The sequence below is a fragment of the Engraulis encrasicolus genome, chromosome 12 (assembly GCF_034702125.1).
Source record: "Engraulis encrasicolus isolate BLACKSEA-1 chromosome 12, IST_EnEncr_1.0, whole genome shotgun sequence".
Lineage (NCBI taxonomy): Eukaryota > Metazoa > Chordata > Actinopteri > Clupeiformes > Engraulidae > Engraulis > Engraulis encrasicolus.
In genome coordinates, this window is record NC_085868.1 from 10,519,452 (window position 1) to 10,546,441 (window position 26,990).

Genomic DNA, 26,990 nt, shown 5'->3' on the forward strand with positions numbered 1-26,990 from the left:
TTAAAGAATTAAACAGCAAACTCTCACAATTTCAAAGAAAAAAAACAATGCTATGATCATCTACTTGGCAGAGTGATAGTCACATCTAGGAAAAACTGCCAAGAGTCTCACATATAAATCTGTACATTTGTTTGCATGACATATCACGCCAGTCAGCCCAAGAAAGCAGGCCACAGTCTTCCCCCAAGGGATCTTGTTGGGTCCAGTTGTCCGGCTCACTGGGTTCATTGAGTTGTGATCTATCAAACCAGAAACTTTCAAGAGACAATAAGTTAAGTGTTACTCTGATGGGTGAGTGATATTCATGACAAAAACAGGTCAGAGGAGATTAACATTATTGACTAAAACATTATTGTTGTCAATACAATTTCTACATACGGTTTATAAACAAACTGTAAGATTCTATTTGGAGAGGCCTCTAGTCATGCATCAAACCCACCTCCTCCCTTGCGTCTAGGGATGCACCGATACCGATACTGGTATCGGTATCGGCACACGATACTGCTCATTATACTCGTACTCGTACTCGTCAAGCACTTGCTGATACCAGGAACGATACTGCTATTACACAAAACAATGTCACGTTCTGTGGACTTGAAAGCAGCATGGAAAAAAGTGCTACCTCATAAATTTACTAACATTTAAATCTACATGGAAATGGACAATAAAAACATCACAGGTGGAAAAATGCATTTATTGCATTTATTTTCATTGTATTTTGGTGGTAAAAGCTATCGGTATCGGTACTCGGTATCGGCAAGTACACACATTAATGTACTCATACTTGTATCTGTTTTCAAAAAAGTGGTATCGGTGCATCCCTACTTGCGTCTCCATTTCACTAGTGGCCCCACTCTTGACTCTACCACCCTTCATACACATGTAACGGATGACAACTAGCAGAGTTTAGTGGTAGAATGTTTGGAAACCTCCCTCCCAAAGCTTCATACAGCATTGGTAGTACTGACCTATCAGTCTGGACCTTTAGCTCAGCGGTATCATGCCTATACCTAACTGGGGCATTGCCTGGTAGGCTGTGGGTACGAGCCAAGAGTGGCGAACTAGCACAGATGACCTCTGTTACACTGGGGCCATGCCATAACCCGGACGCCAGTGATGTTTAGGGTGGTGAGTGTAACGTATGCCACCTAGCATTGTTTGGTGGTAGAACATTAGTAAACCTCGTTTCCAATCAGTAGCACTGGCCTATCGGTCTGGACCTTTAGCTCTGTGGTATCGTGCCTCCCATGCCAAAATGGAGCGTTGGCTGATTGGAGTCTCGAATTGGAATTGGAATTGCGAATTTGGCGCTCGCGTGGCGAGCTGTGCAGGATAGACTTGGATACACATAAAGCTGAGGCGTCATCATGCATGATCTCCCCTTAAAGCATCATGGGACCAAGACTAGCTTCCATGCCAAACGCACTTCACAATACAAGGCGTTTTTTTCAATGTACACAAATACTGGTAGAGTCCCCACTACCACTACCAAAAGAATTTTGTGAATATGAACTCTGTATAGGTAATTGTCTACTGAATATGCCTACTGAAATCTGCTGTGGGATACATGATGTCCAAAGCGGACATTACAAGTAAAGCCCTGGCCCTGCCGTGGCCAAACGGTAGGGCACTCGTCTCGTCTACCATGCGGCTGACCCGGGTTCAATTCCCGGCCCAGGTCCTTTGCCGGCCCTTCGCCGTCTCTCTCTACCCACTCGCTTCCTGTCAACACCTTCATTGTCCTATCATAAATAAGGTCAAGAAGACCAAAAGAAATATCTTTTAAAAAGCCCAAGAAAAGCCCCACTTTATGGGTTATGACCAGGGCTGGACTGGGATCTGAAAAGGGCCCGGGCAATTTTTGACTCCTGAGGGCCCAGTGCCTCTATCGGTATATCGGTATCAGTAGGCCTATATGATGACATTGTCTCGGCGTATATATACAGACATGTATAATGTATAGGCCTTTATATGGTGGTCATGCTTTTGTTACACAGAAGATATTCTTGCCCACTGGACCTGGGCTGAAAGGAAGAAAAAAACTGCTGTGCACCATGTTCCCTTCATACTGCTTCTGAAGTTCTAAGTAGCCTATGTTCGAGGGTAGGAGATAGAGAGAGGAGGACAACTAACTTTATTTTCCTGATTATGCGCCCTGACCAGTGAATCTCAATATTAAAAAAAGTATCCATACCATTTTCCTTAAGCAAAAACTGAAAATGGGTCCCACAGACCCAAACACATTAAGAGTGGAGTGTCACAATGGGAGTTTCCCAGGTGGACTTTCAAAGCAATATTTCACTAAGACGCACACACACACACACACCCCAAATCTAATAATAATAATAAAATCACGTAGAAATAATAATTTCCTAGGTTGAATGTTTTTATACTTCCGCTTCAAATTGCTCCAGTTCATACAGTCAGTGAGCCTGCTTACTAAATGGCATGTTGACAACACGCCCCCCTTTCCCAATGCGCCCCAAAACCAAAAGTTGTTATCTAGGCATGAACTGTAATGCAGATTGAGACTCTTCAAAAGAGGCTCAGATTGTCAACGTCTGACAAGTTTTTTTTTCCGGACACTCGCCATTTTTTCACCACAGCAAAACCAAGTCGTATCGCTTAGACCTCCAGCATAGCCTACACACTGCAATGCCAACAACAACACAAATAGCTAGAGCGTTCACAGCAGGTCAAGTGAGCGCGTAACGATTCCCTATGACAATAGAGCTCTTCAGCGTTGACGTCAACTTGTATGCGGCGTTTGGACTTCCGGTTCCATGGCGATTTTTTACATTGCAAAACGCCATAGAGATTCAGGTTTGGCAAAAATATAAGTTGCACGGCAACAACGAACATTAGCGTGTCCCCGCATCCCTTTCTCATTAGTGGAACGGATCGTATCATCATGTTGGTGTATTCACATGTTAAATCATGACGATTATAATTCAATATTGCTAACCCCTTTCTGATCATTAAAACTTCCGAACTACATGCTTTCCTTTGGTTGCCATGGGTACAACCCTCCGCACGTACATGACGTTAGATACAGGCACCGCTTCTGTAGTCGCCAAAAGTTTCCGGGTTTAGCATATGGACGCAACATCGTATTTATGTCGAAGTTTCACACAAAATGATCAACCATGTCATACCTACAGCCTATTTTTAACACCCTCGACAGTTTGCGGGGGTTCGCTAAGCGCGTGCTTGCACTCGGAGCTTATTTGAAACTGGCCCCTATGCATTCCCAATGGAGGCCGGAAGCCGATACGAACCAGGAAGTCCTTAAATGCTAACATGAAAGACTACAATCTACTACATGCTTCCGCGTTACTGAAGAACTCTATGGTACGGCTGGTCGGCGTCTTACTTATCCATCAGAGGCAGATAATAGTCAAGATAAAACCAGGTGTCTTGATAATGACGTGACATGACATTAGGGGAAAGATTACAAAAATGCATTTTGATCGTAGTTGCACAACACGAAAATCGTAGTTGCACAACACGGCGACAAGCAGAAGAGTAAAAAAGATATTGTAGGACTTGAGGAAGGGAAAGGGCGGGGATGCACCATTGCGCCGTAATTAACATGCAATTACAAGACACAGTACACTGTGACAGCCGACACATTAAAAGAAATGGCTACAAGAAGTTCATGAAAATAAAACTACATATTTGTTACTGATTTGAGCGAGTGAAGAGGGACGACAACTTAAGTTTCATGCGGAAAAACGCCGAAGCCAGCTAGATCTAGAGTAGAGGACAGGGCACGATGCATAACTAATACACAGCACACGTCACGGCCTTGTGACAAGACAAATGAAAGATATATGCTGGCATTACACCATTACGAGACAAGGGCAGGGAAAGGCGTCAAAATGTGTACATATTTGCGAGTGATTTGATTAAGTCAGGATGACAACTTGGTCTCAGTCAAGGGAAACGAAACAAGCAGCGCATAGCCATCACCAGACGGTATGGGTAATAGGGGTAGCCAAACTTGGCTACACTGCATTAGCTAGCTAGAGGGTGTGCTGGGGTGAAGACTAACCTCAATATCCCTGAGTCACGTCTCGTCTCCCGTCTCCTTGTCTTTTCTTCCCCTGCTCGAACCCTCTCCTACACCTAGGCTACACCTCCTCCTCCTCTTCATTATCCAGCACCACCTGTCCGCTCGCGGCCCCAGTGTCCCAACCTATCGAGCCATCCAGCAGTGGTTCCCCAATCCCCATCTCCGACGGGCCGAACCACATTAGCTCGAGCTTATGTTTTTAGTTTTAAACAACTTGTCAGTGATTTTAGCACATTTTGCCGCGTCCAATTTAGGGTATGCGTTATCTTTTCTTGCGCTTGTCATGTAGCCAGTCTTCTTTCTCCATTTTGCGTCCTATCGTCCACCAGAGTTTTAAAGGAGTAGTCCGGTGTGAAATGGTTTACGTTGTGTCAATATGTGATGCTGAGCGCTGACGTTTGCCTCATACCTCGCATCCAAAGGTCCCCTGCATTCCGAAATCCGAGTGGTAGGCGGGACCCCGCGAGCTAGGTGAAATGCAGCTTCTGTTGGGAGGTCCTGGCACCTGTGTTAGCCATGGGGCTAAATCTTTACTTTACACCCATTTACGAGGCTCAAAGTTGCAAAAATGTTGATCCCGTAGTGTCGGGTGGTTGTTGACATGTAAATCCAGGCACTGAGAAGTTTGATAGTGCACCGTTGTTTTAACTACAATGACATTTTTGAAGGCTGCGCCTCGGAGGACTCTGCCGGGCGCCGCCATCTTTTTTTCTAGTCGCGATAAGTCTATCGAAACAATAGGTCATGTGATACATCACGTGGTTATTGGACTGCAATCGGAGACCGTCTAAAACTGACTTCAGCTTCAGCGACAAAATATTACAGTACTTATAGGTTTGTTTTTTTTTTTTGTTTTTTTACAATGGGTGTTTTGTCGCTGAAGCTGAAGTTTTAGACGGTCTCCGACTGCAGTCCAATAACCACGTGATGTATCACATGACCTATTGTTTCGATAGACTTATCGCGACTAGAAAAAAAGATGGCGGCGCCCGGCAGAGTCCTCCGAGGCGCAGCCTTCAAAAACGTAATTGTAGTTAAAACAACGGTGCACTATCAAACTTCTCAGTGCCTGGATTTACATGTCAACAACCACCCGACACTACGGGATCAACATTTTTGCAACTTTGAGCCTCGTAAATGGGTGTAAAGTAAAGATTTAGCCCCATGGCTAACACAGGTGCCAGGACCTCCCAACAGAAGCTGCATTTCACTTAGCTCGCGGGGTCCCGCCTACCACTCGGATTTCGGAATGCAGGGGACCTTTGGATGCGAGGTATGAGGCAAACGTCAGCGCTCAGCATCACATATTGACACAACGTAAACCATTTCACACCGGACTACTCCTTTAAGCCAGGTGGTCGTCAACTACTATTGAGGTGATGATTAGTTTTGTCAAGTGGGGGTCTGTAGGGAGGGGAGGGCCTTAGAGAACCGAAGTGTTTCATTGGACTAGCCCAATGTGCATCAGAAGAAGCATGCAATGGGCGCCGATGTGTCTTTGATATTGATTGATATATATTTTTATTATTATTTCGGGCCACGCACGAGGGCCCACCGGGCATTGCCCGGTATGCCAGATGGCCAATCCAGCCCTGGTTATGACTGAAGACACTGTCTTTCATTCTGTAGCCCCTTATAGGGCAACTCCTGCCAATTTCAATGTGCTGTTGTATTGCTCACGCTACACTTGACTTGTCATTACCCGGTGACGCCGCATTTTTTTGGCCCAGCCCTTTCCGAGATATGAACTATTCTAATGGGGGCAACTTTTGTTTACATTTCAAAAAAACATTTTTATTTATTCCCAAAAACATCCAAAAGGTTATGCAACATCAGCAGACAGCTAGCAAACAGCGATACCTTTTGGGAAAATATTTGGAGTAGGCCTATGCTAATTTTTAAAAAAAATGTAAACAAAAGTTGCCCCCATTAGAATAGCTCATATCTCGGAAAGGGCTGGGCCAAAAACTGCGGCGTCACCGGGTACTGACAAGTCAAGGGTAGCGTGAGCAAAAAACGTACTGCAACTATGCTGCTCATTGAAACTGGGCTGCATATTGCCAATTTTGATCTTTACATGAAAGTTTACTAAGTAATAACACATATTTTCTAGTATGGTCCAAGTACAGTCATTTTTGCTATTTTTGGAAATTCAAAATGGCGGACCATGGAGAAGATCCCCCTTTTCATGTATGAAAAGTGCAATTTTTCCAGTCATAATGAATACGTAGAATTTGATGGTGGTGGTAAGTATTCATGAAAAAAGGTAACATTAATGAATGGGTAGCATGAATTCTGGAAATAAACAACTAAAAATCTCACACAGTGTCCCTTTAAGTACCATAGTACTACAGACATAACGCAGAGCCTTTAGTAATGCACTACAACTTGCTCATTGCCATTCTGGTAACAGCAACTGTAATGTAGGGGTAGTCGCGTGAGGATCGGAATCCTCACACGGACCGCACCACGTAATGTAGGTACAGTCGCGTAAGAATCGGAATTCTTACACGGACCGCACCGGTAATGTAATTGAAGTTACGTTAATGTATGGGAAGCTGCGTGTGGATTTACTCCTCATGCGGCTATACCAGGAATTGAAGGTAAAATCTCGTTTGGGAATTTAATTAATTATGAATTAATTACTATTAATAAACAAATTAATTAAAGTGTAATTTAAGGACCGTCTCATAAAATCCTTGGATTATCAATCACAATATTCAACAATAAATTGCTAAACACAGAATTAATAATACGTTTTGTACTGGGGTTACTCAGCGGGGCACAGTGAACGATGAGAGTATGAGACCTATTCTCTGTGATCAGCTGGGTTACACAAGCACAAAGGTTGATCTGAAGGCAAAGTTCTAATAGTAGGTTGGTTGGGTGTACAAAGTAACAAGGACAACAAAATGCAATCAAATGATTTACTTTTATTAACTACTAGGTAATCTAATAAAATGCATTACATTCAAAGTCGGTTAAATGGAATAATAACAAAAATAAGGCACAATAATATAAAACAAGAAAGAAATAAAAGAGGGGAAAAGAAAGAAGAAGGGAACAGGCTTTCAGCCTGTGTGTGTGTGTGTGTGTAGCAGGGGTCTGGTTGCTATAGGCTACCACGTGTGTGTGGTTGGCTAAGCTAGCATTAGCTACAGAAAGCATAGACAATGGAAAGGCTACTGATAAGTAGCTGCTTAGCAAAGGCCTAATGTCGATTAGGCAGGGCCCAAAGGGTCCACAACAATGTCTGGGTTTCTGTAATAAATGCACACAATTCCGAGTGGAATAGAGAGAGAAATGAAAAGGGATGAGAGAGTGGTACTCAGTGGGAGGAACTCGCACTGATTACTATGTGTGTGTCTGTTGCTGGGCAACAATGGCGTCCTCTCGGCTAGGTTAACGTTAGCATCAGAACCGTGAACAATAGGGATAGCTAGCAGCTATGTAGCAAGTAAACCGTGTGGTTTTAGGCGCTTCAAGTCCCGTGGTGGACGCGCGAATGTATCAAAGGGTTCTGGGATTAACGATAACAAGTCCGAGTAGAACAGGGAGAGAAAGAAAACGAAATAAAAGAAATAACAAGTGGGAGACGTTGCCGTCTACGCAGCCATTACGAGTTGTAAAACTACAGGAAGTGGGGTTTCAGCGTGCTTGTGTAGGCGCTGCAAGCCCAACTTGGCTAATAGCTAACTTGCAGAGCGCTCCGAGCAGAGTTGGCTATTCAGAGAATGGTTTACTACATATTATGCACTCAAAGTGTATAAAAGAGTACCGAAATGCTCGGAGGGTTCTGAGAATCAAGTATTTCGAAAGGGAGAGTGAAAGAACGAGAGAGAGAGGGAGAGAGATAGAGAGAGGAGGGAAAGAGAGATGGAACTCTAGTGGCTATGCGTGTCTGTGTAAACAAATGGTTAGCGTTGCGTTGCTAACCTAGGGCCTGCTATGGCCAGTTACAACAAAAGGCGCAGCGCGTGTATTTGTGGACTAATGAGCGAAACGGTCGCGCTGTGACGATTCTCGGAGAGTTCAGAATATTGATGGTTAAATCAATACTTGAACTATTCCGTGCGAACGCCACAAGCGGGGTCGCTAGGCTTAGTAGCCAGTAATACAGAATGGGTTCTTTTTCTAACTTCGCTCGGTGTTTCACTATGGGATACGCTTGGGCGTGACCATCTATGGAAGCTCCAATGACATTACGTCTGTCAAAGACAGACAGTCGACGCAGTCGGGCTCCGCCCGCTTGGGGTGTCTACCCCCGTCGACACGCTGAGTCCAGCATTCTCGCTTTCTTCCCGTGAAGATCTACTACAAGCTCCTCGCACCTGCCAAGGCTGTGCTCGCTTAACCGTTCACAGACGGTCGTGGCGAACTTCAAGTTTAGCATGGCGGGCTACCTAACCCACCTAGCTACCTAACTTCAGCTTAGCCTGATTTAGCTACCTCTACCTCCACCGAGCACTCGGGTGCCGGTGATAACTTATTAATGGTAAGCTACACCGTACAACAGGGAGCGAGAACGCCTTACTCGCTACTCTGTTTGACTATTTTCATCTGTTTTCTGTTTGTAACCCACCGCATGTAAACCCACTCGGCGGGAAACAAGTTGCTAGCTTCGATCTGTAGCTACAAGTTTAGCATGGCGGGCTACCTAACCCACCTAGCTACCTAACTTCAGCTTAGCCTGATTTAGCTACCTCTACCTCCACACAGCACTCGGGTGCCGGTGATAACTTATTAATGGTAAGCTACACCTTACAACAGGGAGCGAGAACGCCTCACTCGCTACTCTGTTTGACGATTTTAATCTGTTTTCTGTTGGTAACCCACCGCATGTAAACCCACTCGGCGGGAAACAAGTTGCTAGCTTCGATCTGTAGCTACCCCGCACGTGCGGCTAATCTGCTAACACTGGTGTTAACTGAAGTAATCACTTGTTATGACGAGTTCTTCGAGTAACACTACTCTCCTCTTTTATTCTGAAAGATGCTTCAGGCATTTCCCCCGCCATAGGGAAGAGTGAAAACAAAGAGTGAAGAGCCCGTTGCCTCCCGTGCCGGCGTCACGCAGCCCACCATGGCGGGCGGAGAATCCCAGGTCTGCATGGAACCCTACCATGCACATGCAACGGTTGCAGGCCGCCATACCTGCACCACTGCGTGGACAATACCAGAGGGAATTCGGGAGCGGAGGCTGAATGTGGTGATCGTCACTAACAGCCCCCATGCACAAGTCAGACTCTGTGGATACCATGCCACCCGAGGACGACCCCAGCTTAGGCTACCCCCTCTCACAGGGAGCAGGAGGATACCCAAGCATAAAGCACAATATCAGGGACATCACGTCGCTGCCCCCTCGACCCCAACAGGGTGGGCGACCTATCCTGCAGTAATCAAGGCCCCCCAGTGACCATGCTGACTCGGCGGCCCTCTGCTCAGGATGCAGGAGACAAGGAAAGGGACCAGCAACACTGCCCCCCAACCCCCCTCCCTCCTCAAGTCCAACCTGGCCACCCCTCCCAGCAGTCCTGGCCTGTCTGAGAGATGGCCCCCTGTCACTGGAAGCCTCACAAGTATTCCAAATGTGCCCTAACCGACGGGCTGTGTCGACTATGTCCAACATCGCTCTCCCCTGCAAGAGAGACTGATAGGTGGGCGAGCCGGTCCGATTGCTCTCTGATGCTGTCACCAGGTCCAGACGGACACGGCAAAACAGACACTCAGGCATCATCTACACGCTGCACCAAGGGCCCGGCGCTGTGCTGGTGAAGATGAGGGAGACAAGGTCTCGGCAGGCAGAAGGATGATGCTCTCTGGGCGAGCCTGACACACAAGCCGCCCCCAGGCCCCAACCTCCCAGACAGGTCAACACTGCCAAGGTAGTCATCCTATGGAGAGAGAGGCCATAGCCTGCACCCTAAGGGCTAGAACAGTCAGAAGCTCAAGGTGCTTCAACCCAGAACAGAGGCCCAAACTGTCCAAACGGCCTACAGGACCCAGTGGCGGACCTGACAGCCCAGGCTCACTTGTTCCCACGTCCTCGCCCACAGCGGAGAGGAAGATGGAGAAAAGGTTATGTCTTACAGGTGTTCAAAATCTGAAACTGCAGACAAAGTGTCACCAAGCACAAATCACACCCAATCTCAGTGTCCAGTAAATATACATTATTCGCACCTAGGCCGTGGGCCAAAGGCGAATCTGTTGATACAAAATAAACGCCAATGCTACACAGAGGGTAATTTCACCAAACTGTTCAGTATAGGGTCATTCCACGCCAAATCAACAAGTGCCCGCGCACTTAGGTCTCAAAAAATTCTGAAAATATTACCAAGTGTACCAATGGTACTTAAGAGAAACACTGTAAATTTATTTGAATGTAAGATGCATACTCTCCGTGCTACAGCCAATTTTACTGGGGGAGGGGGGTGCCCATTTTGTTCAAAAGTTCACAAAGTTGTCAAAGTTCACAAGCCCCTAGCTCAATAGCTAAACCATGTAGGAAGCTCAAATTTGGCATGCTGGTACATAGATAGGAATAGTTTGTTGCTAAACTGTCAGTTTTGGTCTGTATGATCCTGCATCGTCATAGCATTCCCTCAAAGATGATACAAATTGTACTGGAGTTTTTGGCTGTGCTCTGTTTAGGCCTTCAGAAGACATATTTGTGCCCAACATAGCCTCATGATTTTTTTCCCTTGTAGATACAAGTAGAAACACTCCCATAAAAATCTATAAATAGAAAGGAAATCCCATCAGTGTTTGACCAGAAGACCTCACAAGTCTGACAAATCATTTTGGGTGTCATTTTCAGAGCACCAGAACACCTTGTGGGATTGTCCACAGATTTTTATTTTATTTTTTTCTTCATTCTCCATGAAATCTTCTTTTTAAAAATGCCAATGACACTTGTCTTATGTGATGTTTTCGTTTTTAATTTCCACCCTGAACATGGGCAAAATGCAAAAAGAGAGCACATGAACATTTAATGTAAAGACTAAATAATCAAATGCAAATTTTACCCAAACATGATCACCCGAGAGTCCTTGTGCAGGGGTGCATATATCCCTTTCAATTTCAATGATTTCAGGAGCGTTCAATGTGGTAGCAGGTTCACACACCAAAAGAGACAGTAGGTCAGGCACAAAGAGTCATGTTGTTACTTTTTTTGACCAGCAGATGGCAGCGGAAGAAACGCATAGAAAACATTGCTCTCAATGTGTATGTTGCCCATGTTTAGGTTGGAAATTAAAAAAAGAAAACATCACATAAGACATGTCTCATTGGCATTTTTTAAAAGAAGAATTTATGGAGAATGAAGAAAAAAATAAAATAAAAATCTGTGGACAATCCCACAAGGGGTTCTGGTGCTCTGAAAATGACACCCAAGATGATTTGTCAGACTTGTGAGGTCTTCTTTTCAAACACTGATGGGGTTTCCTTTCTATTTATAGCTTTTTATGAGAGTGTTCCTACTTGTCTCTACAAGGGGAAAAAAACAAGAGGGTATGTTGGGCACAAATATGTCTTCTGAAGGCCTAAACAGAGCACAGCCAAAAACTCCAGTACAATTGGTATCATCTTTGAGGGAATGCTATGACGATGCAGGATCATACCATGTAGGAAGCTCAAATTTGGCATGCTGGTACATGGATAGGAATAGTTTGTTGCTAAACTGTCAGTTTTGGTCTGTACACCAAAACTGACAGTTTAGCAACAAACTATTCCTATCTATGTACCAGCATGCCAAATTTGAGCTTCCTACATGGTTTAGTTATTGAGCTAGGGACTTGTGAACTTTGACAAAAAAAAGAGTGTGAACAAAATGGGCACCCCCCTCCCCCAGTAAAATTGGCTGTAACACGGAGAGTATACATCTTACATTCAAATAAATTTACAGTGTTTCTCTTAAGTACCATGGGTACACTTGGTAATATTTTCAGAATTTTTTGAGACCTAAGTGCGCGGGCACTTGTTGATTTGGCGTGGAATGACCCTATACCAAGGTGTTCAGTATACAAAGATCTTTATCTTCCTAGCAAGGGCCAGGAACGATTTGGTCAACACATAAGATGCACATAATGCATGAGAGCGGTCTCATCTCACTAAGGTGTTAAGTAGACTAAGGTCATTCGCACCAAGGCAGGGCCAAGGGCGAATTTTATTAACACAATATACACACATTGTGTCTCACCAGACAAGTAAACAAAGGTCATTCGCATCTAGGTAGGGGCCTAGTGCGAATTGTCTTAACACATAACAATGTTAACATGTTATAAACATGCACACTCTGCATCTCACCAGACTAAAGTGTTCAGTAAACAAGGGTCATTCGCATCTGGGCAAGAGCCAAGGGCGAAATTGTTACTACATAACTTACACAAGTAATGCAAAGCAGTAGCCTCTGTCTCACCAGACTAAACTGCTCAGTAAACAATTATCATTTGCACAAGGGTGAAATTGTTAACATTATGCACACAGGGGACACTATCACAGTAGTCTCAGCAGTGTTAAGGGAACAAATATCCCTCGCACCCAGGCGAGGGCAGATTTGGTAACACAAAAGTGGCTCCCCTTGCAGCCTAGGGGTAGCCTCAACAGACCAGTGTGCTTTAAAATAAATAAAGAATGCCATCATCCAGGCCTTGGGCCAAGGACGGAGTTGTTATTGAGAAGTCACACACGAGGTGTACAAGTTCAATGTACTGACACCAGAAATCTCTCTCAAAAATAAATACGGTACCGGTACATAAATAAAAAAAATAAAAATAAATAAAAAAAAAGGGGGTGCACCACTGTCATAACACCACCAGGGCGCACCATTTCCCCTTTATTGGCAGCGGAGACATAGCAGAGATCTCTCCGGTGACGCTACTAGTGTGCGTCACGTCACGGCTGCGTGGGTAACGTGACTAACGTCATATAAGAGCGACGGGTCATGCTCATCCATGACGTACAGTACACAAACGCAACACTACTTTATTCCACTGTAAGTGGATAAAGAACTTCTGTTGATCACAAAACCACCTAGGTTCAGTGGAACACTAATTTAAGGTCAGTAGACTGAGTTCTCGAGTTACGAACGAAGAGATCCCTTCTTTTCTACTCTAAGGAGCCGTCAATGGGCTCTGTTCAACATACTGCGCGATCTCAGCTGGAAAGCGCATTTTACAGACCGTCTTATAAAAACAGGTATGCCACAATCGCATACATCTGACAACAAGGTGCTTTGTCAATCATATCATCGTCTAGATTTTTGGGTTGTCACAAGAGTTACAGCAGATGATCTTATCACAAGGCTGTAGCCTGTCTGAAATCAGAATGTGTATTATGAGTTTCGCCGCCACGGCAAAACATAGCCTACAGCATCTCGCTGCCTCAACCGGCGATTGAAGACGGCGTTAGCCCCTCTGACAGGCTTGGGACCATAATACTGAGACAATTTCCCCTATTGCTCCCTCTCGAAGGAGTCAGCATTAGATTCCAGGACGGCGCTAAAGCATCGAGTGAATTTGGGTTCAACAAGTCACCGTTAGTAGTAGTCAGACAAGGTCTAGACTACAGTTGGTGTAACGGCATCCGCTATTACGGTAGCGAGAGGTGTCTCTCTATGATGAAGGGCTTTTACAGTAAAGCTTACAGTAAAGCTTACTGGCCACGTTGTTCATGCAGTGGTTTCACCATCGCACGTCCAGGGCGACCATATACATTAAGTGTTCTGGGCCCTGAAACATTTCCAAAACGATGTAGGTGGTTGAGGAAACTATTGCTGGGTCACAGTTTCTGTTAAGTCTGCAGAACAGGGCCAAGGGGAACATCCTCTCTACTCTCAAACATCAGCTTGTGTGGGGCAGGGGTTGGTGCAGGTTTTTGCTATCTCTACACCTTGTAAGGAAACACACAGTGCCCTCTATTCCTCCTTGGCATAAAAGATGCACTAGATTGCTATAGGCAAAACATCCTGCTCTATGCATTCACACCAATAAGCATAATAACCCCCACACTGTTCAGAGTCAGGCAACAGAGCCTGCTACTGATTTTGTTGGCCCAATTATGTCACCCTATGGGGTCACGATTGTGTAAGGTTGTTCGGAGGGCCCTCAGGGGCCCCACCTCTACTGAGAGATCCTCTCAGACAAGAAGCGATATTTATAATTCACACCTAGACAGGCTGGTCCGGTAGGCTCATTCTGTGAGAGGTAGAATTCAGACGCAGTCGCCCTCTCCCAGCAGTCACCGAGACTGTACTAGGGGGGACAGCTGCATACACACTTCATACTTGGTCATAAATGGCGTGTGTTCAAGGTATGGGGCACACGGAGACACTTCTCCCTAACGCCCTGTTGTTCAGCTTCTTAGCTTCCTACGGGATCTTATACACAGGGTTAAAGTCTTTCCCAATAGGAAAGTTTACCTTGCTGCATTTTCAGCCAGCCACTTAAGTTTTGAGTACAAGCCAGCAGGGTAGTACTCCTTGGAGACTTAGTTCTGGTTAAGTTGAGCTACACGCTCACCCCTCCAAATCACTGGTTTGAAGTTTAGCTTGTCAAGACTGTTCTAATACAGCATTAACCACCATGAAATGAGTGAGTGAACTAAAAGCCTTCCTTGTGAGGCCCTCTTGGTTTACAATCTGACTCTGATTTGAAGAAGGTGCGTCTTCTCCCCATTACAGATTTGTGCCCAGAGCAGGACTTTCTTTAGATGTCGGAGAAAGGACCTAGATGCCCCGCACCCTGCCCCCTCACTCAGAGGAGGGTCAGGAGCTCAACTATGTGTGTCCTGTTAAAGCTCTGTGACTATACAGAATTTAGCAGAGTTCAACTTTTTGTGGCGGCCACACACCATAAAGGACTACCACTGCCACGTCAGGGGTTGTCTCATTGGATTGTGAAAGGTACAGCGGTTGCCTATCAGAATAATGTCTCGCCGGCCCCTTAGGGACCTAAGAGCTTATGCATTAACAGGAATGGCCAATTCCAGGGCACTGTCCACGGGGTTGCCAATGGTAGGCCTGTGCAATGTAGCGAACAGGGCCCCAGGGTACACGTTCGCCCGCTTTCATGAGCTAGAGGTATCTGGCCGACACTTATCTCACGCTGTACTAGGTTCTGACTCCCCAGCAGCGATCTATACATTCTGACCGATGCTACTGTAATAAGGGCTTTACATAGCGTGCATTCCGGGAGTGGGCTATATCTCCCATAGTGAAACACCGAGCGAAGTTAGAAAAAGAACGTTAGGTTATGGCTATAACCCCTCGGTTCTTTGATAACAGAGTGAGGTGTTTCACCTATTTTTCCCTCCTTGCACTAGTTGTTAGGTGGGGAAGAAACCGTTAAGAATGCTGGACTCAGCGTGTCGACGGGGGTAGACACCCCAAGCGGGCGGAGCCCGACTGCGTCGACTGTCTGTCTTTGACAGACGTAATGTCATTGGAGCTTCCATAGATGGTCACGCCCAAGCGTATCCCATAGTGAAACACCTCACTCTGTTATCAAAGAACCGAGGGTTATAGCCATAACCTAACGTTAGCAGAGGGGAACCTAAGCTAAGAAGAAGGATAGACAGAGAAGCAGGAGAAATGCAAATAAACATGTGCACATGAAAAATAACTCAAGTCATAGTTCAAAAACACATCTATCTCAGTACATAAGCTATGCCCAGTGCCTACTGTGTGAGATGAAGAGGGAGATCCAGTTTCCAAAGGCTCGGTACGTCCGTCTGGAAATGGGGATTGCAGTCCACGTTTCTCTCGTCCTCGAGAGTTTGGGCTGCAAAAGTCTTTGTTGTTGCGGCTTCGAGATTCTTCGGTTGAATCCCAAATGCAAGAAGTTTGTTCCACGGAGGCGTGCGTGGATATTTTCTCGCAGTGAACTCGCCTTTAGTTCACAGTGTCCGGATGAAAGTCTTAAGATATGTCCAGGCAAGGTCTTAGACTTGAAGTGAGGAATTCTTTGCAAAGGTGTTTTAAGCTTACAGTGTGTGTAAGATGAACTCAGCAGTCTATGTTTGTTATTCGGCCAGATATCAAACAATACTTTGTCCAAAATATTGCGCAAGTTGCTCTATGCGTCTCGCCCGACCAGCAGCCAAAACTAGAGTGAGGGTCTTGGGGCAAGACAAAGGGTTATCAAAGGTGAATGATAACCAGGTGAATGTGAATGGGTCTTTAGTCACAGCGCCTCCTAAAGGAGGAGGACTGAGAACAACATGGCAGGGACCCTGGGCCAGCCATTTGGTGGTCAGAGGGGAAGTAACTCTTTTACTAATGATTATTGATGACCTTCGTCTCAATCATCATCAGTTTGAGTCACATGATTCTCATAACTTTGTCATGAGCTTCTCTGCGTAGAGAAGTGGCAGGAATTATACCTACAGTATAATGCTGTGTACTCTTAATGGGTTGATATCTATCATTTTGCCTAGCAAATTGTAAACAGAAGTAAAGAGAAATGGCATTGGTACTTACACAGCTCCAGTGCCTTTGAGAGATGTACCATCCACCCAATGCCACTGTCCTTCAGCCTCCAGGTCATTCAGTCCAATCCAAAAGTACTGCCCCTCTTTCACCCTTGCCACCAGAAAGTCCTTATGCGGGAAGCGATTACAGTCAAGGTCAGTATGGGTTATCAGTGAACAGCACATTTACACAAAAAAAAAAATCCTAGAACATATCTAGAACAGCTATGATAAGAGCACTTAAAATGAGCTTTAAAGAGGAAGCAGAAGTTACTTGTAAGCACATCTATCTACAGCACATAGAGAAGACAGGCAGGCAGGCTGAAAGCTTCACACTTTACCTGTTCTTCTTTATTTTTGATAATTGCTAAATTCCCTCCGATGGTTGCGCAATAGTCTCGACTCTGTTCCCAGGTCTTCTTTGAGGAGGAGAACAGGTAGCATTTTCCATTGTGATGGATGTAGTTCGCAGGGCATTTGCTGCACACAGGCGTACTTGACCTCCTCCCTATATGTTCATAGAGTATCAACAAAGCCATAAGTTAGGTCAGGGCTTGACACTGGCACCTGCCAACCGGCCAAATGCTGGTCAAACTCGGCTGTGGCTAATGATACATACAGTGTCACTAGCCAATTTGGCTGGCAGCTTATTCTTTGGTATGACATACGCATCATAGCCTTTGTTCTGTTGTTTGCCCCTTGTGTATCAATACTTGTATTTAAGTTCAAGAAAAGGATCAATAACTCTCAATATACTTCCATGTAGAAAGCTATACACTAATCTTGCTTTAGCACGTAGTTAATAAATGTACACTATCAAGATAAATAAAAAAAAACAATATAAAATCAGTGGCTGGCTAGTGGAATACCTGAATGGCTAGTGACTTGGGAAAACCACTAGCCATAGTGGCCGCTGGGTGTAAAAGTTAATGCCAAGCCCTGAGTTAGGTGTATAAGTGAAGGGTTGAGTGAGCTATAACCGCATGTTGAAATTGGCCAAAATTCTCCCTCCCTCCCAAACATCCCCTCATATCTTTCTTTTTTCATAATACACCAATGACACTTCATGAAATCCCTTATTTAACCCATTCATAAAATATTTTGCAGACATGTGATATTCCACTCTTTAAGGAATTTCAAAGGTGTTGCCCATATGTAGCATACTAACCATTGCTGACAAGGTGGCCCGTATTTAACAAACTTACCAGACTCATTGTGCAGAGCAGAGCGATTCATGTGTACAGCATCCAGTTGTAGTACACACCTATCTTGTTCATCAGTCAGTTTTTTCATGCCTAACAGAATTAGCACAAAGCATAATTTGACATAGTAACATTAAAAAGTGGTGCCACAACCATGGCAAATTGTTCAAATATTGAACAGAGGACTCACAGTGGTATTTTATTACGCCAAGAACTACCAATCCAGTAATGAGGACCACTCCAAGTAGTAGTATTTGAATTCGGACCTTTGTGTATCTGGTTGATAGACTGGCTGTATGGGGAATAATACAATTTTAAAATGAAATGGTATGATACAGTATGTCATTTATCGTTTTAGAGGTAGAGCATGTAGTGTTTTTAAATAGTTTACTTCCAGAATGTACATACACTATGCTGCCCATTCACAAATACGTACTACAGCATAACTTTTTCCCTGAGTATTTTCCCCAACCCCAACATTTTGCCACACAATGGCCACAAACTAAATTTGTGTATTCAATAGAAATACTATAAGAAAGACCAATTAAGTTGTACACAATCATGAAATGAAAGTGAAGCAAATTCTGTATTTATCTTTAAACTCTCTGCGAATCTGGAAGTGAATTACAGACAAGAATGTTGGGTTTTTGAAAAACTTCACATGCAGCCAAGAACATTTCAATATAGAGCTGAATTAAAAGTTATGAAGAAGAGCATTAGGCCGCTTATTTTCTCTTTTAAAGGGTTTATGAAACAAAAACAAAGTAAAGGAATTTGACCATTTCCAGGACAGATTCTGAAAGTTCTAAGCCTTGTGAATAAAATGGGATATTGTCTGGGTGATATTTTGTCCTAAAAGTCATGTTAAAACGTTCCCAAAAAGTCTTATGTTTGTGACATGCAAATTTTATGCAAATGATATGCGTGACATAGAAGGGGAAAGTTCACCTCATTCCACCTTGTTCAGATCAATGGCGGCTAGTACCAAAACAAAGCGCAGTGTCAAGCAGTGTGTTGCTGGAGGGCCGAACGGTGCCAGCTGCAAAAATGGCTACTTGACAGAAGGAATATCTTTGCACAAGTTCCCTTCTGTGAAGAATGATGGAACTGTGGCCGACAAGGAGAAGGCTAAAACAAGGGTTCTGTGGATCCAATTCGTACGCAGGCACCGGCGTGGTTTTGAAGCAAGCTCGTGGTCACTGTTGTGCTCGGCCATGGTTGGACTGAAGAGAATGCTATTGCCTCAAGCAGTTCCAACAATTGACATCGCCGGCGTGCAGACTGAAACTGCCCCTGTAGCCTACCTGCTCAGGCACGAAGACAGGTGAGTGCACTGCTTTGCTTTAGGCTACTCGTTTTACCTTGTCCATCTGCTTTGTATGTTGTTTTCAGGAAAGGGTAATGCACATTACATGCCAAACCGATGTGAATGCTCTCGGGATATGCACTTTTTGTTGATTGCCATTCAACTGGTCAATAAATTGGTTTTGGGAGGATATCCGCGCTTCAGCCTCCGTGGTGCTCTCGGTCGAGGACAGCCAACTCACAGACTGGGCTACTGCTTAGCGAATAAACGGAGATGCATATAGCGTAGGCCTACTTTGAAGCGTTTGATTGTTTGTTTTTAGTATTGTGGTGCACGTGTGGCTGACGTTTGGACACACCTCGTCCTCAGAGTCAGGCTGAGGGACACGCGACGCCTGTGACTTTGAGCACAAAAAATAATAATGATAAACACTAAAAATATGTTGACTCAGGCTATCTAGGGTGTTTTTCCAACAGCCTAATACCTCCGTTTTTTCTCTAGTTGATGATATTTTTGCATGTACATGCATTTCAATCACACTATATCGCGCAATTGAATCAAAATGCCCCCCATTTGTCAACAAATACACACGCCACGTCATCTTTGGGTCATGGCAAAGCGCCCTTAGCAACCGTCCGTAACCATAAACAAAACGAACAAGCTATGTCAACAATCGTCACTTCGCCTGTCAGACATGTCACTTTCTGCAGAAGTATCAGTGCCTCTGAAATAGATTTGTGCTGCTGTTTTTTTTCTCATGAGGTTGGATGTGTGGTTTTTCGACACGCTGATGTTTGTATCAGAATTTTGGTTCCTTTATAAGATGTGGGTCCATCAAATGTGTGTTGTTTTCTCAGATCGCCATACTAGCAAACCAGGGACTTTCCTCTATGACGTCACAGCCCAGCTCATTAGTCAAACCAAATTTCACAGAATTCACACTTTGAGTTGCCATTTTCACAAGTTCCTCCAGGATGATTGGGTTCAAAGTCTCATCGATGCTATCAGAAAAAACAAGGCTTTAATGGGAATGGCCGTTTGTTTTCGTTTCATAACCTCTTTAAAAAACAAACAAAAAAGCATAGTGGGGAGTGGGGTTGATTTTGAGTGTGAGTGGGCAGGAGGCTGTTCCAATCTTCGTACTTTCCGCCCTTCCCGCACTGTGTTTGGGTACGCAGGGCGGTTCCATTTCTAATCACGGCGGTGAAGTGTACTGTAAACTACCCGGATAACGCCCTCAAACCGGCCATTTTTTGAAGTGTGGAGTTATGTACACTTTTCGCACTCAACGGCCGCCATGTTTGTTACGTAGTTTCCTCTCTGGTTGAGTGTCAGATTCATAGAGGTAGAAAATAACACTAGAGAGGACACAGCAATTTGCGACAGCACTGGGAAATGGCAGCTGGAGCTTCCCAACTTCCGTAGGTAGTGTAGGTACTTTCAGGCAATGCAAGTAAATGGAGAACACGCCCACCCCTGTCAAGAAATTAACTAAAAGTGTGGAAATATAAAGTAACACTTTAATCAAAGACCAGATTTGAAATGTCAGGCTACATATCTACTGAAATCATATGAGTCGATAAAATACATTTAAAAATCAAATAATATATTTTATGAACATAGTTAGCAACACACTTCAACTAAGGTAAGCGTACCCATTAAGCCCATGTACCCTTTAAGCCCACTTTCAACTTTGAGGTCAATTTAAAGAAAGGGAAAAGGTGAATTTTGTTGTTCATCACCCTATACAATTAAAGGGTTTAGTAACTGACAAAATGTCTTTTATTGCAAACAAATCACATTTTTTATCGTCGAGTTATCCCCGTCCAAGTGAACCCAGTCTCAGGACTACTGACAAGAAGTTGCCTCATAACTTTGCTGTTTTGGGACATGTCAGAAATCATAGAATTTCAGCTAGTTTAAGTCAAATATTTTGAAAATACTTTCATATTTAGTGAACTAAGAGGTAAATGTAATGATTTTTATATATATACATGCAGTGTTTTACTAAATTATAGCATTTCCCTTCAAATGGAAAGATGTGTTTTATGAGCGAGCAAACGCCGATATTCTCTTGATACAACCACACACCATCTTTATCTTACTCTACCGTAAGACTTAAGGTGGTTAAGTATGAATTCTAAGCATAATCCAGTTTGTTTGGCATTGATCTTTAAAGAAATGCATCATGAAATGTTTTTGTGGAGTTGATTATTTCCATAAAATAGCTTTTTGTATAGGCGGGCTTAATGGGTACTAGGTGGGCTTAAATGGTACACCCCATTGAAATGCATGCAAGTTGGCATGCATGCTAATGAAAAATGCCTTTGAGGGACATAAAAAGTGCTGTACAATCTCAAGTTGTAGGTCAAAAAGGCGTAATGTAATGAACTAACATTGATCAATAAGAAAAAATAAATTTCTCTGTTTGGATGAAGAATTTTATGAAGTATATGAAGTAAGAGATGCTGTAATGTTTAATTAGGTTTTATGCATTATTTTTTTTAGCAAATCTTACATTTTGGAAGAATATTTTGATCTGAAACCATTTATGCCGTGTAGGCTACACTGTTTAAACTCAACTCACACACCTCACCAGATATTTTGATAGAGAAATAACTATATGAGCTTATTTGGAACACAAGTGGGCTTAAATGGTACCAAAGGTACCATTTAAGCCCATTCAGACTTTTCACTTTTCTCGTAAAAAATCTTCATATTGTACTTTGAAATATTCATCAATTCAGTGATAAACATTGAGAAGAGAGGTAAATCTTACTATTTAAGAAATCATTTCACAAAAAAATTGTGTGAAGATGATTGAAAAATAAAGAAATTTAGATTTTGGTGGGCTTAATGGGTACGCTTACCTTATTGTCCTTGTATAGTGTGTTGATGGACATTTTCACATGATTAAGCCATTTTTGACAGAGGTGAGCCTCGTTCTCCGTTAATTTCCATTTCTCTGATCTACCTCCAGATAATGGCCGCTACAGATTGCCGTAAAAGGGGGGCGGGGTCCTCTCTAGTGTTATTTTCTACCTCTATGGTCAGATTTGTCAAACTGCCGAATCTCTGTGATGACAGCATAGCTTTGATTCCAAAGACAATAGCCATGTGTATAAGAGAAAGAGGTAACTTTTAAAAATTGTCAACATAAGGAACAGTGTCTTCCGTGATGAATTGTATATTGGCGGTTGGTAAACTCTGATGACACGCGACAACCGTCATTTCCGTGAAGTGTATCAGACAGAACGTGAATTGGACCTGCACTTCACCCTCAAATTTAGCCGTTAAGTTGAGGGTGGAAAGTGCACTGTATCACAGAACACAGTGCACTGTGTAGAGAATGGAACACGCTCCAGGATTGGGAGACATTCTTTTTTTTTTGGGGTTTGTTTACTCGGACCGGGATGGGACGGGAGTGAAAATCCACTCCCGTGTCATGCTCTAGTTCCCAGGTGCTGGTGAAGTGCAGCCATAAGTAACCCAAATATACGCATAGGGTCACTCAAAGCCACTCAGTCTTGAGCCACTGTCATGACAATAGACTTCAAGTGATTGGGTGAGCTGAGTGACTGGAGGTGACACTAGGCCTATATCTGCTTACTAACTTCCTGTAATCACAGAGTTATTGCAGGCTATATTATGGTAAACTCCAACCAATAGTCTATGTTTCTGCCTGCCTGGTATAAAGTCAACTGACTAATAAGCCTTCTGCAGATATGGTTTATCACAGATTTTTAACTATTTCTTAAAAATCTTTAAAAAGGGAAGCTTCCCCAAGGCGATGAAGGGCAGGACTGCTGCCCACACCCCCATCAACATTTTTTGTTTGTCTAAGCAAGATGCACACAACTTACCAACTTTCATGCAACATGCACTAAAACGGGAAAGTTATGTCAACCATGCCTACAATTAATTCTGTCATAACCCAATATGGATATAGGCCTCAAACGTATAAATGTTCTGCAGGTGCTGGTGAAGTGCAGCCATAACACTGATTCTTGAGAACGTGGCTAAAACAGGCTTTAATAAAAGTTTAAGAAAAGTTATATATCCAAAATATAGTGACAATTGAACAAAACTGGACAAATTAACAAATTGAAGAGAAAATAGTAAACTTACAGGAGCTTTAGCGATGGCAAAGTATGCAGTAGAGCTAAAGGTTTGAAAAGGGGTCCTCGGTGATGACAATGACCTTGTACATACCTGAATGTATTGTCTTTAAAAATATATATGTGACGGTGGTGACGAATACAGTATATCACGCAAGTGAGTACGCCCCTCACAGTTTTTGCAGATTTGCGAGTATATATTTTCATAGGAAAGCATTAAAGAAATTCTACACAGTCTCACCCCAAGTAGTCAATTTTTGACTACTCAATTTTTGACACCCCAAGACTGCAATTTTTGACGTCTTGGGTATTCCTTCCACGTCACATTTTGACTATGTCCTCAAAGGCGCCCCCTTGTGGCAGCATAACGTCATTGAGGTTAGGTTTAGGAATAGGTTTAGGGTTAGGCCACATAGTCAAAATGTGACGTGGAAGGAATACCCAAGACGTCAAAAATTGCCGTCTGGTCCAAGGTAGTCAGAAATTGACTACTTGGGGTGAGACTGCGTTGAGAAATTTCACTTTGACACAATGATTAGTGACCCTTTTATAACATATACGTATAACCGCTTAAATGTCTTGTTCACTTTGAAAAAATCAAAATACATCCATTAATGTTTGAATATTGCCCACAAAAGTGAGTACACATTAAAATCTGGTAGAGAAGGGGCCGTGTTGGCTTGAATCGTCTCGAAATGAAAGGGTATTAGAGGGGAGGTCATCGGTGTGCTTTTCAACCTTTCTTAACGTTGAACTTTTACATTTTGAGTCTGCACCTGGCTTAAATAGATTGGTGTGAGATTTGAATGCAATCCTATGGAGAGTATCATGATCTGCTTCAGTAGTCACAGTGCATGTTGACATGCATGTTTCTTTTAGGTGTAATTCAGATACAATTTTTTTGTAAAACTCACTTGTTTACCACCACACATGCTTGACACCATCTAAAGCACATTTGTTTATCTTGGTCTCTTCAGACCACACGACATGGTTCCAGCGATCCATATCCTTGGTCTGTTCATCTCTCTTGAGACCAAGATAAACAAATGTGCTTTAGATGGTGTCAAGCATGTGTGGTAGACTACTGACTACTCCCACTTGATATCCTTTTTATGGGTCCGTTGTGGTTTGGGCAGTCAAGGGGAAGAGTTAATGACATCGGAATTGTATACCAAATGTTGACGGTTCGATTCCTGGCTGACCAGGGGTGAGTTTCTCGAATCCGACTAAAATTAGCCTCCGGACCAAGTAAGTCCGAACGAAGTCCGACACAACAACTAACCAACAACTATGATTTCTCGAAACCCTCTGACCAACTAGGTCCGATGTAGGTACGAAGTAAGTCCGATGAAATTCCAACCAAGTAAGTTCAGACGCACGATGAAGTTTTCGGAAATGCTCGGAGTGTCTCGCCTCAACTCGGGTGCATTAATCGCAAAGCAGTGACGCTGTACCACACAGTGCCTGTCAAATTCAGTAGGCTAATTACATCTATCAAAGTCCACAAATCTTTGTCAACACAATCATGTCCCCGACTTCACCCCTCTTCAACTGCAGTTACCAAATGCGACATTACAATCCACCATGTATTATTTCTTTTACGTAGGTTTTGCATATAATGTTTGGATTACTATTCTATAGCCTACCACTAATTTGGAATCATGGTTGATGGGTGAGTGGTTAGAATGTTGGAATTCCATACACGTTTGCCGATTCTTTATCGGAGGCGTGAGTTCAATCCCCGGTGAATAAAGTATACTTTTTTAGCCTATAATAACCACCCATCACATCTTTTTTCCAGAACGGCAAGCGAAGTCATTCTCACGCTCATGGGCAACGCAACACTTTCAACAGGTCATGGCCAGGCAGAGTGCAGTTAAATGCTCCTTGAAATGATAACTGAAGTTACGCTAGAGAATTAATAAAACACATCAGAATGTTTATTTAATTTTCCAGTCTGCACGTCTACGCGCAACATAAGCTGGTGGAACTGCCATTATTGCCGTTGTAGGCCTACATAAAGACACGCACGAAGGGATGGATGTGGTCCTATGGAAGGGGCCGTTAATGTCTGTAAACATGGCACATTCAAAGTCCTTCAACGTCGGAAAAGACCTGTTAACACAATCATATCCCCAAAATCCACCCCATTAAATGCAGTAACCAAATGTCGGTCTACACATCCCTATCGCCGTCAATGACTGAAGAGCAATGGGCGGTGAATGGTAAGCGCGAAGGCATTTTCAGTGTGACAAGATTTCGATACCCTCCCTTCATTAAGCGCAGGTGCCTATTCCTCTGCGCAACCCTGCGCAATCCACCCTCTGTGTGTGTGCGTAAAGTGGCCGATCCACGCGTGCCGTTGGGCGCGCGTGTGGAGCTCCGGCAACCGAGAGTCTTTGCCTCGCAGCCGCGCACGCAGTCACAGTAGCCCCTTAATGCGCGCCGTACCTCCTGAGGCACGCTGTAATAGACATTGAAATGTAACTACCATAGCACTATAATACTATGACACAACACAGGCCCTTTAGTAATGCACCACGACTTGGTCATTACCATACTGGTAACAATGAATTTATAAAGCCGCGCCTTAAGGGGTTAAGACCAAGTAACTAACTGCTTTTCACCTATATTTTACAAAAAAACAAAACGTTGGCCCAATTCACACAGAGAGAGAAAGAAGGACACAATACGCTGTGTTGTTTTCTGATCCCCCTGACTGCACTACTGACTACTTTGTGCGCCCTGGGCCATGGCGCTATTTGGAGTGTGCTCACTGCTTATGCTGCCCTNGGCCTGCGTTACTGGTGCAGAGCTAGACAGCTAGCGAACAGTTCAAGAGGAAGCAAGCTGAAGTGTGATTTTGTCCTTTTATTTTCTTTCTGACTTGACTTGCATTTCCACATTCAATACTTCTCTTTACTCAGTCTCTCAAAACTTGACACTCTCAAAACTGTAAAACTGTAACAGAAAACGAAATAAAGATACATGAATCTCACATACTTTACCATTTCCACATGACATGAAACTACACGCAATCAGCGATATAATTTCAGCACACACAAACGTGACCTAGCATAGCTAAGTACAATCAGATTAGCAAACATTTCAGACAAAGTAAAACATCACCTCTAGAGCCAAATAGATCGCAAATTACCTCAAAATAGCAATGCATTTTCGTTTACAAACTAAATCTCACACAAAAGCTTACTTACAGACTTAAATTGTCCAAGGCACAAGTGTGAAAAGAATACAGATGCGGGAGAGATGAAGTCCGGTTAACCTGACTCTCGCGCAGGCAGAAAGCACTAGAAACACTGGCAGGAACTAACCAGGAAGAGGATTTGCGCTTAAGGCGCAGTACCGCGAGGTGGCGGTATTCACCATAGGATTTACGTGTGCCATACTAAACTGAATGCATGGAATGAAATGGAAGGCAGAACACTGCTGAAACAACATTTGCTTTAACAGTAGCCTATTTGCCGGCTGCTTGTGACAGTCTTGTATTACAATAGTAGCATTGAAATGAAAAGAAGAATATGAATACTATGACATAAGAACTAGTAACGCGAAGATGTGTCCAGTTCTTGTCATCACGCTTGCCTTTCCGAGTGCCTTTTCATTATGCACTATTTCAACAGACTAGGGCAGTTGCATAATGTCCATTTTTGAACTTGTTGTAGCCTACGATGTAGTTTGGAGTTCTTGTGGACTAAGGCATAGCCTACAATGCAAGGAAAACAAGAAGGATCACCGCACACTGGTGCCTTCTTTAAAAAAATGGTGAACAGCGCATTTCGCAATAGCAACGTATAGGCCTATATG

General features: G+C 43.6%; 1 protein-coding gene across 1 annotated transcript in view; it reads right to left on the reverse strand.

Annotated features, from left to right (window-relative positions):
• The window catches only part of LOC134460309 (CD209 antigen-like protein E), a 34,562-nt gene continuing 7,572 nt past the window's right edge, over positions 1 to 26,990 (reverse strand). Inside the window, exons 2-5 of the mRNA XM_063212748.1 lie at positions 17,932 to 18,033; positions 16,881 to 17,047; positions 16,550 to 16,668; positions 1 to 254 (exon numbers count right to left, since the gene is read on the reverse strand). Of these exons, the coding sequence (XP_063068818.1) occupies positions 86 to 254; positions 16,550 to 16,668; positions 16,881 to 17,047; positions 17,932 to 18,033 (557 nt within the window). The 3' untranslated portion in view covers positions 1 to 85. The remainder of the gene's footprint in view (positions 255 to 16,549; positions 16,669 to 16,880; positions 17,048 to 17,931; positions 18,034 to 26,990) is intronic.